The sequence below is a fragment of the Urocitellus parryii genome, chromosome 10, assembly GCF_045843805.1.
Source record: "Urocitellus parryii isolate mUroPar1 chromosome 10, mUroPar1.hap1, whole genome shotgun sequence".
Lineage (NCBI taxonomy): Eukaryota > Metazoa > Chordata > Mammalia > Rodentia > Sciuridae > Urocitellus > Urocitellus parryii.
This window is the reverse complement of record NC_135540.1, coordinates 89872520-89891439: the sequence shown is the minus strand read 5'-3', so window position 1 is coordinate 89891439 and position 18920 is coordinate 89872520. Positions and strand designations below refer to the sequence as shown.

General features: G+C 36.3%; 1 protein-coding gene across 1 annotated transcript in view; it reads right to left on the bottom strand.

Moving 5' to 3' along the window:
* Positions 1-3423: 3423 nt before the first annotated feature.
* The window catches only part of Gc (GC vitamin D binding protein), a 41997-nt gene continuing 26500 nt past the window's right edge, over positions 3424-18920 (bottom strand). Inside the window, exons 7-13 of the mRNA XM_026402598.2 lie at positions 17879-18008; positions 16127-16329; positions 14500-14629; positions 13947-14044; positions 12179-12311; positions 7798-7851; positions 3424-5362 (exon numbers count right to left, since the gene is read on the bottom strand). Coding sequence (XP_026258383.2) covers positions 7798-7851; positions 12179-12311; positions 13947-14044; positions 14500-14629; positions 16127-16329; positions 17879-18008 — 748 coding nt within the window. The 3' untranslated portion in view covers positions 3424-5362. The remainder of the gene's footprint in view (positions 5363-7797; positions 7852-12178; positions 12312-13946; positions 14045-14499; positions 14630-16126; positions 16330-17878; positions 18009-18920) is intronic.

The following is an 18920-nucleotide window of genomic DNA, read 5'->3' as shown; positions in this document are numbered from 1 at the left end:
GGAGGAGAAATGACAGATGATATGATCCTCGCACAGAAAAGAAGCCTTACAAGGTGACTGCACTGGAACTGATGGTATAGCAGAGAACATCATTTCACCCCAAAGAGCCTGCACCAATATTCATATCTGGAAACACCATTGGCCAGTGTTCTTCTCAGTTCATCTTTAGTGATTCTCTTCTCTCTGCTTGTGTCATTCACTTCCTAGTGTATTAGTCTTCTCTAGTAGAGTGGAAGTTCCTCTAATAAAGGGACTGTGCTAACTGGATATTTCATAAATGTTTATTTAAAACAGGCATTCTTCAAAACACAGTTTTACTAGCCCTCACTTTCTTGTGCAATGGGGATAAAGGGAAATATAAATATTTATTTTTTATTTTCATTTTTCTTTTTACTGATAATTGTAGTTGAAAGCAAAATACCCTTCACAATTGTCAATGTGTATCCAGCTTCCAGTTTCAGTGTCACAAGAGTATGTACAGAGGTTAAGAGTGTACTGGAGTCTGGAGTTCAGCTCCCGGGAATCACATTCTATTGCTACTCTTGTTATCTGTTTACCTTGGGGATATTAGTTAGCCACATTATGCCTCAGCATACTCATCTATAAATGGGGATTCTAGGAGTACCTAACTCACAAATGTTAATGGAGATAATGTATATATGGTGATTTTGAAATATCTACAAATTCTTTGTTACTTCATTCATCTAAAATTACCCTCTATTTCTCCTTCCCTTAGCATAGATGAGCCTTTGGACTTTTTGATTGATACAATGTAGCAGGAAGTGTGCAACCTCATTTCTGAGTGTCAATTAGAAAGAGAAACTTGTGCTATTGTCCTGTGGGAAACTCTGGGAGCCTTCAGCCACCATGTGAAGAGCCTGGTGGCTGGGAGGCTGTTATATGGAAAGACCACCCAAAGAGAGAGTTGCTCAAGTAGCCCACTTATTCCAGACCCTCACTGTATCATTCTTTGCAGCCCAAGTGCCACATATGGTAATAGAAAAGCTTTCAAGATTGACCCAGCCCCTGCCACTACATGAGAAACACTGGACATCAAACCCAGATTTCTAAGCACATTTTATGATTATTATTGCCTTGAGTTGCTCTTTTTCAGAGTGGTATGTTGCTAAGCAATAGATCAATGTCATAGTTACAATGTACTAAGTGCTATACCTCACCTAGGGAAAGTACTAAGTGCTCTCTATTGTCACATTGATCTTTGTTGTTTGTTAGTGTGTCACATTGTTTAGTGAGTTTATCCCACTGAACCTACTTTATCTGAAAATTAGATATAATAGTACCAGGATAATCTGCTTCGTGCAATTGAGATGAAGATTTGATAAGATCATAGGCCAGAAAGACCTTTGAAAAGTAATAAAGTCTGTAAAAAACAAGGTACTACTATGTTTTACATTTTTTCTTATCTTAAATGTAATAGGAGTTTAATATAGAGAAGGTATTCATACTCCATTACCAGTGCTTTTAAGAGAGAAAATGGATCTTTTTCCCCCCTCAAATTTTAAACATTCTCAGGTCTCTGTGTACAAAGTCGCCAATTTTACACAATTATTAAAATTAATTTCTGGGAATAAAAATTGAAAATTACATGTCTTACTAGTGGTTTTTCATGTTCTAAATGGGGCTTAGCACAAAGCCTATTCCAGACGATTTTGTATTTGCAGTTTTATTAAGATCTGATTTTCAGAATCTTTTTGCATTTAGGTATATCATCCACAAGGTGGCGGCAAAGGTTCTCATTTGAATCAGGCATACACAGACTTCAAGTGCAGCACACAACAGATACAGAGATACATTCTGACACTGAAGATTGCAAACACTAGATTCATAGACACTTTCTTACTGAGGTAGAAGCAATATAGGAATGCCCAGCCACTGATCTATGAGTCACTAATTGCAACCTAAAACTTGCCCCAAAACCTAAGTATGACACCAGGAGGTTCTTGGTGGTAATTCTGGTGGAATAAACTATTAGGTGCTTTCTTGGCCTGGTGGGGAAAAAATATTTCAGATCCTGGAAAAAAATGGACAAAGATGAAATGAACTGGTGAAAAATCAACGTTTCATTCTATAAGTAAGGACAAAAAAACTCAAAATACAATGCTGGATTAAGATAATGCAGTCTTAGAAATTTGGGTGAAGGCATGTAGTTCCTGAAGCAGTGATTTTTCAAGCTTGGTTAAACAGCAGATTTTACTCAAGACTGATTAAATCAAAACTCTGAAAGGATGCTGGGGCACTGATATTTTTTTCCCCCTCAGTATTTTCCATATGATTCTAATGTGTAGCAAGATTGTGAATCACTGGCCCATAGGTTGGTTAGGGGAGAAAGCTCAGTAGTGAAGACAGATGCACAAAAAAGAGACCAGAGATATGGACGGCAACCTTCTAAGCCTTCTTATTTAATTTTAGTTATTCATCTTCCACTGAAATTGGGTGAATAGTCAAACTGATCAAATTCTTTCTGTACTAGGGCTTATTGCTGTTAAAGTAAGTGACACAATAGAATGGCTTTTCCCTTGTTATATTTTTAAATCAAAATCTCCACAAAGGGAGCTTTGTTTCTCAAGAATTTCCAGGTGAGATAATAATACTGTGAAGACCAATTAAAGTTGATGGTTCTTGGGTGATGCTACTTCGGTCAATCATGTAAAATTCATTGGCTACTTAGTAACAGTACCAGCCAATTCTGCCTGATCAAGAATAAAAATAATTGATAAAGATGGACCAGTTTGTAGTAGTTGATCATTATGATTTAGCTACTAGGTTGTCCCCCAAAAACTCATGTGTGAGACAAGGCAAGAAAGTTTAGAGGAGAAATGATTTGATTATGAGAGCCTCAACCAATCAATGAATTAATCCCCTGATAGGGATTAACTGAGTGGTAACTGTGGGCAGGAAGAGTGTGACTGGAGGAGGTGGTTCACTGGGGGTGTGTCTTTGGGGTATATATTTTCTATCTGGAAAGTGGAGTGTCTCCCTCCCTCCCTCCTTCCCTCCCTCTCTCCCTCTCTCCCTCCCTCCCTCCCTCCCCCTCTCCCTCCCTCCCCCTCTCTCTCCCTCCCCCTCTCTCTCCCTCCCCCTCTCCCCCTCTCCCTCTCTCCCCCTCTCCCCTCCCCTCCCCCCTCCCCTCCCCCCTCTCCCCTCCCCCCCTCTTCCCTCCCCCCCCCTCCCCTCCCCCCCCCTCCTGATCATCAAGTGAACTGCTTCTCCACTCCTCAGCCATGGTGTTCTGCCTTATCTCAAGCCCCGAAGTACAAGACTGACTGTCTATGGACTGAGACCTCTGAAACCGTGAGCCCCTAAATAAACTTTTACTCCTCTGAAATTATTCTTATTGGGTCTTTAGTCACAGGAGTGAAAACTAAAACATTGATGAATGATTTATTATTGTGATTTCTCAGGTAAGAACACAGCAGAATTTTCCAAAATTGATTTCAAAAGGGAATGATTTTGGAAAGTACTAACACAAGGGAGGTTAGTGGTTAAATAAATTTCAAAACACTGAATTTATATAAAGTAAATTGGGACTCTCTGAGTGATATACAATGTTATGTTTCCAAAATTATTCAATTAAAGAACTCTTTCTTCAGTTATGCCTACTAACCTTCCACGAATTGCTAGAATTAAAAGGTAAATTCCTGTTTTGTTCTTTGGTAACTTTGGTATGATTTCACCTTTTTGGAGTCTGTCTTCTCATATTTTAGCAATGGTATCTACTCCTCAGAATTGCTAGAAGCTTCAGTGATGTAATTTTTCAGTAAAAGATAATTTTAAAAAATATCAAAAGGGCTGCCTCATTATGTGTGGACAGTTTGTTGCTTTTGAACTCCATGGCATCTGCAGAATTTCTCTAGTTGAGGTTAATTTCCCAGTTTGGGATCATTGTGGGAGGCAGAGCTGTGCCTTTTACTATAGAAGCTGCAAATGAGCAGGTTTTTTATTTCCTAGCCATTTGTCATGTAGGGTCTCAGACCCAGGAAACAAAGTTCAGGATTCAACAGGTGGAAGAAGATGAAAATCGAAGTTGGGATGGTAGACATGTCTTATTCAGAGGAAGTAGTAGTCTCCAGTCTCTAGCTTCCACTTTAGCCCCCAGCCAGTTCCAATTTTTTGCCCCTTATTTGCTCCCATTTAGCCCTGAGTCTTTTCCATAGGCCCTGTTCTATATGCAGGCCAAACAAAGAAGGCACATTGCCAACAGTTTACATAAGGATGGGTACTCACAAGTTAGTGTTGATGACCTGGAGTATATACCCTGAATCAAAATTTCTGATCTTCACTACACACTGACCATAACATTGTGTATTCATAGCTTTATCACACACTAAATGCATAACCTAGCTCCCTGGAAGCCTGTACAAAGGAGCCTAACTACAACCATTTGGGGCCTGCCCCCAACACTATTGCCTTGGGCCCTTGACCTTGGCTCTGTTAATGAAATGCTCCTTGCTGGGACTTTGTCTCTTGGAAGTGACAAGTGATGATCCTGGTTAAATTGACTCTGAGTATATTCACCATGAAATATGTATGACCATTACTATATAACCTTCCTTCTGTCAACAGGTGAATTCAAATTCCCTGATACTATTTACTCATAGAAAAGGTTTTCCTTGTTCTTCCAAAACAGAAATATAGAATAAAGTACCTTCATTTTCCATGGGCAAAAAAAGGCATATAGAAAAATCGCATGTATTTTCATATATAAAGTAAATTAAGCTGAAAAATTGTCATGTTCTGAAACTTTGTTTCCGTAAATTGCCCTCAGGAGTTTTTAGCAAAGACAGAAAACAAAAACAAAATCTTATTCAGACCACAAAGATTTTTCTTTTTGCAAGGCAGAACTACGTAATTAATGCCACACAGCTGTGAGCAAGAAGGTGGTCTCAGGAGATGTTTTGTTTTTAAGAAGTGAAATATCTCAAAGCTGTTTTCAGTAGAAAGTTGGCTTTAATGGCACCTACTAAGCCCAAGAAGCAATCAAGGAGTGGAGTTCAGTGTGTTGGGAATTGTAAAGTGGATGATTTATATTGTGAGTCTTTTAGAGAGAAACAGCAGAGATCTAGTAAAAAGTGAAGGCTCGTGAGGCTGAGGCTGCCTACCACAGCATCATTGTGAAAGACACAGGAACAGTTCTGTTCAGTGCACAACAGTTCATTCTCAGTTGCGTTTTGGGTTTGCATTATATTTCGATTTATTCTGATAGCAAATCATCATGTTTATCATTTGTATGAAGACACTGTGGCTGGTTAAAGGAGTATCCTCGTGTTCGCCCTAGGAGCTTGGTGGTTTGCTTAGGTTTGGCCATCTGAGGTCATCCTTCAGGGTGGTTCCTGTGGTAGGTCTATGTGGACAATGGAAATGAACACATGTTAGGAAAACCACTAATGGGCATTATCCTTAACACTGCTAATCAGATGCATGTAGGGTCATATTATTTTTGTGGTTAGGACAAAAATAACCCTGTCCAGCATGATCCATATATCCAATATGACTCACCTCATGGGTCCAGAAAAAAGAAAAGTCAGAAATTCCCAGTACCAAAGAGAAAAAGGCATCACTGTTATTATGCCAAGCTACAAAACTTGTTGCACAGTGTGTTTTTTTTCTTTTTCTATAAACTAATGATGGATTTGACTTTCTGCTCTGAGAATGAATGATCATTGCCAGAGCAAAAAAGTAAACTGGTAGCAGTGAGGCTGTTTGCTATGGTTTGGATGATGAATGTCCCAAAAGGCTTGGTTCCAAGGGTGGTGCTCTTGGGAGGTGATGGAAACTTAAGAAGGGGTGCCTAGTGGGCAGTCATTGGGGGGTGTACCCATCAAGGGAATTGCAGGACCCTGGCCTCTTCCTCTTTGCTTTCTGGTCATGAAATGATCAGTATGTTCTGCAGCATGCTCTTGGCCACTGTCATCTAGCACCCTAGCCCAGGGCTTGGAACAATGGGTCTGGGTCATGGACTAGAACCTCTATCACTGTAAGCTGAAATAAACCTTTTTTTTCTTTATAAGTTAGTTATTTTAGGTATTTTGTTACAGTGACAGTACGATAATTAATACAGGTTCTGATTATAGAATTGACATAATAGATCTGTAGTTTTTATTTTAGTAAAACACTTATAGTATGAGTTTTTAAAAAAAATATAATTACCTTCTTCTTTGTAACAAATGTACCGCCCTCTTAATTTTTCTCTTTCAAGACAATCTAATAGAATTCTATTTGTACACTATAAGAAATCTCATCTTTTATTGTCTTCAATGAATTTGTGCCTTGGAATGAAGATGAAATGTGAGATATGAATATGTACTTCCCTCATTTAGTTCAAGTTCTTATGTTTCTCTCATAGTATGAGATATATGTGCTGGGTGTGGTTCTAAAATATTTTTTACCCAGATTAATTGTACGGTGTAAGGAAAATCATTTCTCTTTTGGCAACCCGGCAAGCCCTAAAATACTAGTTACTTCCAAAGCAAAAGGGCAAAACATACGCTTGCTTTGCCTTTGTGAGACTTAGACAGTTACTCTCTATCCCATGGGGCATGTAAATATGACCACAATTCAGTTTGAGGGCTTGAAGAAAGTAATTGATCAGGGGGACTAGTTTATAATAACACTTTAGTTAAAAGTGAAATAGCATTAAATGGTTGATCATAAGGTATGAATTGGAGGTGTACCTAGTGATCATAATACCTTGAGAGACAAAAGGAATTGACTTATAAGAGCTGTTTAAATCTCTAACTTGAAAGGAGTGGGTCCAGGTATTCATTGAAAAAGAAATACATGCCTGACACTGTACTACTTCTTAGAGTATTTTATTTACTGCTTCAGATAATTCAAATTCTTTTAATTTTTTTTAATTTTTATTTTTAATGGTAGATGAACACAATACCTTTATTTAATTTATTGATTTTTATGCAGTACTGAGGATGGAACTCAGTGCCTCACACATACTAGGCAAGCACTCTACCATTGAGTTACAACTCCAGCTCCTAATTCAAATTCCTGATAGTTGAAAATCATAATACGGTGAAGTGATCCATTTTCTCTAGTCACTGGATTGGGATACTTTTGTTTTCACATCAGTTGGGGCAACATTGTGAACAAGATAGCAAAATAAAAATTTGACAGCATCAGAAACCCTCAGTTCAACTTAGATCTGAGATAAACCCAAAATATTGTTTGCATGATTTTAAAATCTCAGATGTAATATCTTTAAAATATATAGTTGGATCTGGAGAGAATATATATATTTTAAAATGTGCAGAATTAAGGTTACCTTCAGTTTAAGGTGTGGCATTAAGTCAAAATAAACTATTTTGTGTTCTTAATATCTCCAACAGACATTTTTAAAGGAGTGAAAGCATAATATCTGAAAGAAGCAAGTGATAATATTTCAACAGTGTTGCTTTAATTTGAGGAAAAAATGCCTTTTTCTCCTAAGAACCCTGCTGGGTTATTTTTAAGACTTGATGAGCCCAATCTTTAAACTGTTTTTCCTATTGAAGTGCATCAAACTCCTTTACATGATCTTTATGATGTTATTATCTTAGATGTGACATTATGATGGATGTAGCACCAGGCTGGGGTCAATAGATCTGGAGTTGGTTTTAACTGTGTCAGAAATTGGCTGTGTGTACTTGTGTAAGCACTTTAATTTTTTTTAGATGCTTCATATTCCCAATTGTAAAATGAATTTGAGTAGATAATAAATAGAATAATCTAAATAATATGTTCAATGTTGGATTCTTTACTGTTCTATTTTTTAAAAAATGTACTCACCTAAGATAAGATAAACACATCGGCCTCCAGTATGTCTTTCATTTCAGCATCAATCTGATAAGACAGAAAATATATAATTTATGAAACACTGTATTTATAGACCACTAGAGCAGATAAGAAATGTACAAAACTTTGAAATCTTATTTGAGGAAACGATTCTTGACAGAATGCTATGTCAATTGTCATTTTTATTTGCCAAGCTTCACATTTATTTAACTTTATTTATAACTTTATTTAACATTCTCACCCCTCTTAAATATTTTACAATCTGCTGGGAAAAATAGACAAAGAAATGAGAATTGAATTTAAGTGCTGAGTTGGGTGTGGGGTGTTGGCGCCCAGCTTGTAATCCCAATGACTCTGGAGGCTGAGAGAGGATGGTTGCAAATTCAAGGCCAGCCTGGGTAAATTAGTGAGTCCCTTCTCAGAATAAAATAAGGCTGAAGATGCAACTCAGTGGTAGAATGCTTGCCAGCATGGGCAAGGCCCTGGCCCCATCCCCAGCACCAGAGCAGGGAAAAGCAAGCAAGCATTTAGTAAGTGCTGATTGGTGAGTGACACACCATGTGATGTGATACCAAGGATTTTTTGAGTGCTAGGGAATTCCTGGAGGAGGTGGTATCTAGAGTAAATCCTGAAGCCCAGTGAAAGCTAGGGAAATTAGGCTGCATCGTTTTATGCAACGTTGTTGAGTTAACAGCAAGTTTAACGTGTTTGGAAAACTGCCTATAGTTCAGGAGAACACCAGGGGCATAAGACACAGTGATGGGAGGAAACCAGATCCTAGATCTAGAATGTAAAAAAGAAAAAAAAAAACCCAAAAAACAAAAAGCTCCCAAGAAAACAATGGATTTCAGTTTGCAAGTGATGGAGAGCTACTGGAGGAAAAAAAGTTATTTTGATCTCAATATAAGATGGGATTGAGGATGAGGCACTGGTGGCAGAGTGCAGAAGGAGCCTAAAGGGGAGGTTGTATTCCAGGTGAAAGGTGACCTAGGGTCAGGTACTGAGAATGTTGAAGAGGATGGGTAGGAGACAGAAATGTTGAGAAATTAGAGTTGATAGGGTTTGGGATTTGGTTGGATAGGTATGAAAAAAGAAAAGGAGAAATTAAGTAACACTATGTTTTTGCTTTTTGGATAACAGGTAAATAATGGTGAAATTCATAAAATTAGGAAAAACAAGAGGAAGGTTTAGAGAGATGATTTGATTGTGATTATCTTGAATTTCTTGTGAGACAAGAAAACCTGGTGCTAAGGGGAAAGATCTGGGCTGGAGGTAGAGATTTGGAGATAAAATGTGCACAGATGAGAACACTCATGAAAAGGTGTCATAGAGTTGAAGACCAAGGATAAAACACTGGGGAAATAGAAATTTAAGGAATGGGTAGAGGAAGAGGAAAATATGAAATTAGAATAAGAAAGGAAGAATCATAGAACTGAAGGATTAAAGTAATAATAGATGCTGAAGAAATTGTTTTAGGAAAGAAGGAATAGTTATAGTTGTCTACTAAAGCAGCGAAGTCTATTAAGGACTGGAAAAAGTTAGAATTACCAAGGACACTCTTGGTGTGAACTTGTTAGTGGCAGAGTACCAGCAGAGCCAGATTGCAAAGGCTGAGTAGTTAAAGGAGGCAGGAGGAATCACAGAATGTCCTGTTCTTTCATGGATCTTGTAAGGGGAGGAGAAAGACCACAGGGAGGTGTCTACAGTGTTGTGTTTACTATGTTTTTAGATAAGGAGAAGAGCAACTTTAAAACAAATTGGGCAAAGGTAGTAAAAAAGGAATTGCTGAAGCAAAAGCAGAGCATATAACTAATGGCTATAACCCAGGAAGGGAGGCGGATAGAATTCAGAGTGATACTACCAACCTGGTATAATTTTTTGCCATTTAAACAACAATAATTTTTCAGCCAATAGTTAATAGTCTTTTTGGTGTCAAGATTTTGCTTTTCTCACTGCTAACTTAGGGCTTAAGTCTATAACAATGATATGAAGTGAGAGTAAAGTCTCATGAAGAATAAGTTTGTGATTTTCCTAACATTACATAACCTCTATAAATCTTAACCCATCTAAAGGAGGGAAATTAAAATGGTACTTAACATTTAGAGTCGTTTTTATTATTCTGTAATCATAAATTTGTAAGGCTAAATCATACTCTGCTTAACATACCATAAAATATCTACAGAGAGAGAAAGAGAGAGAGAGAGAGAACTGAAGTGGCTACGTGAGGGTTTCCTGAAGTTATGAGGTAGGGAGGAGAGGGGACCGAGTATGTCACCCTTCTTGTCAGCCCAGTTTCCACTTCTCTATTTGTATTTGTCCCTGTTTCCAGGATTTTACTTATCAACTCCAGCATATGACAGTGGCCCTCTAAATACTATGGGCAGTGTGAATAGCTCTCTTTTGGGACATCTCAGAGGAAGCACAGTAATGAGTTCTCAGAAAAGCTCATAGGATGCCTTGTCAGAATGACGGCAAAGAGAGAAAAAGCATTTTAAGTCTGATTTTTTGAAACTGCGTGTTTTTCTGTAGGCAAAGAGTTCTCTGTGGTATAAACAAATCATCTGGTTCTGAGAGTGCCACGGTAAAGCCAAGAGATGATCTCACGGGTAGTTCTGTTTCTTGGTCATGTCAACATTAGGACAGTAGTAGGGGTGGCTTTCCACATAGTGAGATGCTGCTGTGGTGTGATTCAGAAGCCCCTTTTGCTACTCTTCCAGCACTGTGCCAAGTACACTTACAATGGCAAACACAGCCTGATCCCTAGATGTAAGTGGCTTGAAGTAAAAGAGCAGGTGGACATTCCTTTAAAGGACACAAAACTGTCATGCAAATATAGCAGGTGGTCTAACAAATTGTGATTCAAATAAGGGTAAGTAGATAAAAAGTCACACTAAGTGCTGGGAGTTAAGGGCAGTGATGTTCTGACAGGTGTTACTGGAGCCCAAGCTAATTGGCCTAGCTTACCTAGCTATGAGGTCAGTTTAGAAGGATAGCCAGAAAGACCAGAGAAACACCAGAATGAATCTGAGTGCTCTAAATACTCAAATGTGTTACAAACACCTCATCAACTCCCTTGGTTACTTAAGAACAGCACTACTATAAAGTTTCCTGGTGACAAAGAAAGAAAACAAAAAGCTATAAACCTGCCATCTCATCATTGCCATTGAAACCAAATGAGTTTTAGAATGGATTATGTTATAATGAAAAATAAACTGAAAATCAGTTATTTTTCCAAAGATATGAAAAATAAGGGGCTGGAGGAAGCAAGGATTTTGTTCATCAAATTCAGTTTGTCATGTGTGATGTTAAAAAGGGAAATGTGCATCTGGAAAAACAGATAAAGGTGACAGAGGAAGGTTTAAGCACTGATATTTCTTATCATAGAATCTAGAGGATTATTTAGCTCCCCCCACCTTTTAAATGGCTAAGATCCTCACAGCAAATTTTGCTGATAGAAAACAACTTTTAGGTAAGGTAATTTTATTTTTTCTGGGAAAAGACAACCTAGAAAGTCGAACTTTTTTAGGGTTTATGTTCAAATCTTATGTGGTTTGAATTTTAATGAAAGATGAAGATGACATAGTTTGTCAGTGGAATTTAAAGAGTGAGCTTTTATTGTATTCTTCTCATTTTGAAATTCCAACTTCATAAATCATTACAAATAAGATTATCAAATAGTTTTGCAAGTCGGTTATAAATTTAGAAATGAGAAATCATAATCTCTAAAGTTAGAAAAAAAACTCAACAACCCAATATGTAGTTTCGGTTGTCAAACTGATAAAAGACTATGTTGATCAGGCAGTAAAAAAATAAGACTTCACAAAAATATTAAGAGAATTGCACTCATAGCCCAAGACTTTAAAAGAAAAAGGAGTAATTGAAAAAAAAAAAAGGCCATTTCAAAATATAAAAGAACTGCTATTGGGAACAGAGGACGAATTTTCTATTTTAGAGAAAGCCAGGGTAGGTTCAGTAAAAATTATAAGATAAAATTTTCATGAAATGACATTTACCATCACTGTGTGAGATGGGCTCTGATATTTGAATTGTATTTTTCTTTCCTTTTTATAAGTGGCTACCAGGTTACAACTTACCAGTTGAAAGACACTACACTGTGCTTTCATTCCTGTATTCACAAATCTTTTTGTTTCTTAAAACATACAATTTCCTATATTTTGCCTTAATTTTCTTTCAAGTGGGCATGACATGGAAACAGTCATTTTTCCTAGTTCCTCGCTAAGACAACAAAGTTATAATATATCACCAGGAAAAGCCTGTCATATGATGACATTTTACTAACAAAATACTGAATAAATCTGAGGGCTCAAGTTCTTCACATACTCTGCAGTGATAAACGAGGGCTGTGTTCTCTTACCTGTGAGCCACAGTAGAGAGGAGGTGAATTTATGGAACAGCACTTGGAGGCAAAGTCTGAAAGCTTGTCAACCACCCCTGTCAGCTCCATGGGTGTGGCGTTAGGCATTTTTGCTCTTAGTCGCTCTTCTAGTCTAAAAGACCATTTTTATTATGCAAGGTTTTATTAGATGTATTTTGTAAACGTTTCTAATGCAAAATGACAGTCATTTCAAATCTTATACAATAAAAAAGAAAAGTACTTGTCTGTCTCAAGAAAATTCTATGTATGTGGAATGATTTTCAGTGAGTCAATTTGAAATTAGAAAGTGAAATCTATACCTCTTTCAAGATCATGAAACATAGAAACTGCTGCTGAATTTAAATGCCAATCTTTCCACATTTATTTGCTCATTATTTCAACACAAATGACTTCCTTTTGTATGTTCTCTGACATTTTTACCTTCTCTCCAGTTGATTCAAGCTCTTAAAGAATATTTCCTTACATGATTTGATACTACCTTTATGCTTTTTCTTTTCTCTCATATTTCACCCCTCAGTTTGTCTATGTCTCAACACACTATGCTCATTGATGTGAATCAAGCACTTTGGCCCTTCTTTTTAGCTGTTTGACTAATGAATCTTCCATCTCACTTTTAAGATGGAGATAGGACTTCATAGGTCTGGATTCTTTCAGTTTGGTCAATCTGTGGTCTTGGAGCCTCTCCACCCTCATAATGGATAGCTCAGCCTGGATTTGGGGGAGGGGACTTCAAATATCAAAACCCAGCTGTCTCTGTATTCTCTGATTTCATAACCCTACATGTCAATTCTGCTACATGTTCATCTGGAATCATGACTATGTAAACAATGATTACTCAATTGCCTCCTTGCATTCCTGGAATTCGTAGCTGTTTGCAGAGAGTTATCTGTTTAACATCCAACTGCCTCTGAAATATTCTTTTAGGTTATACAATTAAATAATTTTCTGATAAATGAGAAATAACCATTTTAAACTTGAGGCTTTCATTGATTTTCATTTATTTCTTGAACTTTGCTAAAGTAGACTTCATGGGGGTCACTGATGGAGATGGCTTTTGGGATTCTTTGGGAGTTCTGTTTGTACTTATTTGAAGCCTGGGCTGATCAAAATGATTTGAAATGGGTGTGAGAAATTCACTATATAAAGCTGAGAAGGTCTTCTAAATGGAAAATTTCCCCCAAGAAATCAGTACCACTTCTTTATTATTTAGTGCTAATGCCTATTTATTTTTAAAAATGCCTTTTACTCCCCTTAACTGAGAAAAAGTGCTTGAACATTATTGATAATTAGCATTTGTATTTCCAGTATATAGGTAACATATGCTGATGATGGCAGATTGATTGCTTGGGTCTTCTTGTCAGGCAATATGTGGTGAAGTTAGATAGTACTTTTCAATAGTTCTATAGTTCCTCAATGTGAACATCAATATTTACAGAGAGCTCTGGGGCAAGAATGTGCTAATGTTGCCATTTTGACCCAAGTTCTTGCAGGTAGATTTTATAATTTATATTTTTGTGTCTATGTTTTAATTGGTCACTCAATTGATAATATGATATTTTCCTCCCAGAAAATAGCTCGTCTGCTTCTTATACAAATATTAGATTCTAATTCCTTTTCAAAACAATTTTACCTTTGTGTTTTTCTGTTCACTTAACACATTCTGAGTTTTCAATTTTGCCTTCAAATCACAATATTAGAAAAGTATTATTGAAACATTTGGTGAACACAGCCAGAACAAATCACTTACTTTTTCTTGTACTCAGTGAATGTGTTTTCTGAATAATCTGCACACAATTCTTGTCCCTTGTCAAGGAAAAGAGATTGTTTCCTCTTCATTAGAGAACCCTGTAAGAAAAGCAATATTCGCATGAAAAAAAATTGTCTTGAAACACTGCCCCATAAGGTCATTATACCAAAATTCTATGTCCTGTCTGTGCCAGAAATCAGCAAATATTTTCAGTGTAAAGCCAGATTGTAAATATTTTAGACTTTGCAGGCCATTTATGGACTTATAACTACTCTGCTCTCTACAAAGCAGCCATAAACAATATGTAAACAATGAGGATGGATGTATTCCAATGAAAATTTATGTTAAACACTGACATTTGAATTTCAATTTTTATGCATCATGAAATAGTAATATTTTCTCCCAAGCAATTAAAAAATCTAGAACCATTTTTCCATTTTTAGCTTATAAGCTATACATACAAAGGTAGGCAGTGGGCCAGGTTTGGCCCAGGGGTTGTAGTTTGCCAACTCTTGATGTACATGGCTGATTAAGAAAACCCAGAAAATCATACCTTAGTCACAAAACAAGCAGCAGGATTTTGAGAGTCACAGCATTCACTAAGGGTTTTCAGGGTTAGTGTGAGTATTTTGCTGAGGAATACTTCTGGAATGTGAGTCCTTCTACTTAGTTCAAATGCATACCTGGTGTGAGAGAGAAAGATGATAATACTTTTTTTAAGATGTATGTGGATACGTGTGGATGTGTTCTTGTTTTGAATAGGACATAGCTATCATAAAGGCAGAGTACCTGGTTTCTGCATCTTAATTATAAAAGATTTATCCCAAACTAACTCCACAGCAACAGGTTTTGGGCTGTACAGTGTTTTTATTAAAATGTGAGTTATTAATACTTGTAATAAATTCAAGGCAAGTATTCAAATACACTCATGAAAACATGTTATAATACTTTGAAACATGTAATATGTATTTATATATTATATGTAAAACATACGGAATTTTGTATAAATAATAGAATTGACCCTATCAGTAACATCAAGGCAGTTAAGCAGATTTTCTGTAAAAAATAAAGTCTGTATAAATTCTTCCAGTATATCTTATTCCACTGCTGCCTACACACTGATGAAAACATCAGTATTTATAAGAAAATTGTAAATTAGAGTTTTGGTCCTATCTAAAATCTGTTGTCTGATATGAGGACTTTTCAAGATATTTGCAAAATACTTTCATGCAATTAGTAGGCATGTATTCATAGCATATGCAACTCGTGGTATGTTTACCTTAGTTCCTTTGTTAGATAAAACAAGATAAAGGTCCACCTTTTCTTTTCTTTTCTTTCTTTTTTTTTTTTTTTTTTTTGGTACTGGGGGTTGAACTCAGGGGCACTTAGCCCCCGAGCCACATCCTTTTTTATATTTTATTTAGAGATAGGGTCTTGCTGAGTTGCTTAGCACCTTGCTGAATTCCTGAGGTTGGCTTTGAACTTGTGATCCTCCTGCCTCAGCCTCCTGAGCCATGGGATTATAGGCCTGTGCCACCATGTCTGCCAAGGTACACCATTTCTTTTCATTTAATCTCATTTTTCTTTTGATGGTAGTGAATATCAATACTTTTAGGAAAAACATGATTCTATATTTGTTTATTGTATCAAATAATCATTCTCCAAAAGTTGGATAAACTTTAGACTTTGGATCTGTGACTTTGAATTAAATACCATGTGATAAAATTAGCTAATAATTATATAAACATTTACACTGCCATATTTTTTGTGAATATGTTTAATCATATAAAAAGTTTTCATACTTACTAATCTTTCTAGATGAATTTCTTAGTAGTAATTGTGCAGTAGTAAGAAAGTATTACCATTCTCAAATTAAAAAGAGACTTTGATTCAGAAAGGTCTTTTGAAAGTGCATGATAATCAGAAGAGGCAGAATTAGGAATGCTAAATTCCATTTGCCACATCCAAACTCTTTTTATTAAATTCAATTGTTCTTTGTTAAAATACAGTTTTAAAATTCTGAGTCATTTAAAGTCAACTAATAAATACTTGAAGTCCATAAAAAGCATAAAAAACTACCTATGTTTGAATGATAGCATACCTTCCCTCAATCTGGCCACAGTGAGATTTTCTCCAGGACAAGTTGATACAGAAAGACATTTCACATCACCTCTACTTACTGATCCATGGCTTTGGTGTTTTTTGCATCACACACATCTTTATTTGTGGGGAACTGGACATCTGGCAGTTGGGGTGGTTGGGCAGCTGGCATGAAGTAAGTGCACATAAAAATGTCCATAGGTGTTTTTTCTTGACAACAGTCTTCAAACTTAGAATTCTTTGTGGATAAGTTGTCACATATTTTTACTGTGTGTTCAGGCAGCTACAAAAGGAATGGTGAGTTTGTGCATTGTTAGCTTCTTTGTTGGTCTTATGACAAATAAGGTTTAGGCTTATAAGTCCTGGCCTCATGTTCAGGAAAGTAAGTGTGATGCTCTTAGAAAGTAAATTGGTACAACACATGGGAAGGCAATTTATCAATATATACTAAAAGCTTAAAAATTGTACAACTTCATCTCTAAGAATTCATACTTAGATAATAATTATGGATAAAGGGAAGACTTAAAATAAGGCTATATAATACAGCTCTACTTAAAATATTGGAAAACAAACACAACTTAAATACAATAATAGAGAATTAGTTAAATTGAAATATGGTATGTCTGGGGAGATAGATGTATTACATATAATAAATGTATGTAATAGAGTCCTATATAGCCATTATATGTCATTATAGAAAACATCTAGTAACAATTATGCATTTTGATGGAAAAAGACAACACAATGAATCTATTGCTGAAAAGGTTAACAAGATCTTGGAGACTGACTGTTGTGGTTTGGATATGAAGTGTCCCCCAAAATCTCACATGTAAGAAAATGCAAGAAGGTTCAAAGGAGAAATTATTGGATTGTGAGAGTCTTAACCAAATCAGTGAATTAATCCCTGATGGGATTAACTGAGTGGTAACTAGAGGCAGGTGGGGTGTGGCTGGAGGAAGTGGTTAATTTGGGGGTGTGGCTATAGGGTATATATTTTGTATCTGGAGCTGGAGTCTCTCTCTCTATTTCATGATCACCATATTGTGAGCTACTTTCCTCTGCCGCACTCTTCTGCCATGATGTTCTGCCTCACCTCGAGCCCCAAGGAATGGAGCCAGTCTTCTCTGGATTAAGACCTCTGAAACCATGAGCTCTCAAATAAACTATTCCTCTCTCACAGTTGTGCTGGTTGATCCTTTAATCACAGCAGTGAAAAAGCTGACTAAAACATTGAACTTCACATAAAGCAATTATTCCAGTTTATATACTCAGGACAATTATGGAACTTGAAAGTGGTGAAAAAATTTGAAATGCCCATCAAGTTATGAAAAGTGTTAGTAAAAATATTAATAGCCTCTAATAGTATAATGATTACAGCACTAATAGGATTTTATGTAATAATGACATTTATCTGTAACTGCTCTGTCCTATAATGTTGTGCAATTGAAATGTGGCTGTGTGACTAAAGAACTGAATTTTAAATTATGTTCAATTTACATACATTTAATTTTTGTTAAAATTAAAGTTATACAGTATTCCTATGAAGCTAACTGTTACTGTACTGTACACTTCAAATAAAGGGTTTGGGATTGAGGTCCCATGTCCTTGCATGTAGAACTTGTCATGTATTAATTGCATGGTCTCAAATTTTTGCCCCTTGTTAATCTTGTTTTCTCATCTGTAAAATAAACTGAAGAATATATTGATATCACATAGAATACATGTGAAGATCCATTAAAATAACACACATGAAAAGTAGCTTAAAGAGCCTGCCAGGGAGAGCACAGCACTCCCTGCTAGGCACATGATGGAGATAATAGGGATTGCCTTACCTCTTTGGCTATGCAATCCTCAGAAGTAGACTCACAGCATTTGGAGAGGATTCTAGTAATATCTTCAGCTAGTGGCAAAACATCCTCCAAATCAGCAGTAGGCACTTTCTGGGCTAATTTGATGAGATGACTAAATAGTTGAAAATGAATCTGTTAGTTGGACACGTCCTCAGTTTTCTTGGTTTCATTATGTACACACTTCCTAGAGAAATAATGTACTTTCAACTCTTTGATTTCAACAGATGCACGGAGCACATCTGTACATGCTAGAGCCTACATATCAAAGCTGCACACTCAAAATTAAACTACCCCACATGAGTCTTTTCAGATTTTCAATGCTCAAATGAAGCTTCTCTTCTGGTCCAATCTACACAATAGAAGCATGGCTTTAAGATGCTGGATCTAAAAGGGCAGTAAAGAAAGCACATCTTTCTATTCATGAGGCCAATGTTGTGTTTTTATAGCCTCTTAATATTTACAAAAAGTTTTATAAATTTACTTAGAAATTGTAGGTAAAAGAAGTAAAAAAAGACCTTTGGCCCTTTACTAAAGAGTAAATAAATGTTGATATTTGGGGTGTGCAGTGCTTAAGCATTTTATAAGGGTGTGAATGGGATTATGCTATACTCTTTTTGTATTTGATTTTTTCACTTACATATCAGGAATATCATAATAAAATAAAAAATAAAAGCTACTCCAACACCTGGAGACTAAATAAATGAACAATGGGTTGCAAAAGATATGAAGGAGGAGATTAAAAAATGTTTAGAGGTAAATGAGAACACCGATACAAAATATCAAAATCTCTGGGACACCATGAAGGCAGTTCTAAGAGGAAAGTTCATTGTATGGAGTTCATTCCTTCAAAAAAAGAAAAATTCAACAAATAAATGACCTAACATTGTATCTCAAAGCCCTAGAAATAGAAGAACAAATCAACCCCCAAAGCAATAGGAGACAGGAAATAATTAAAATCAGAGCAGAAATCAATGAAATTGAAACAAAGAAACAATTGAAAAAATTGAAAAAACAAAAAGTTGAT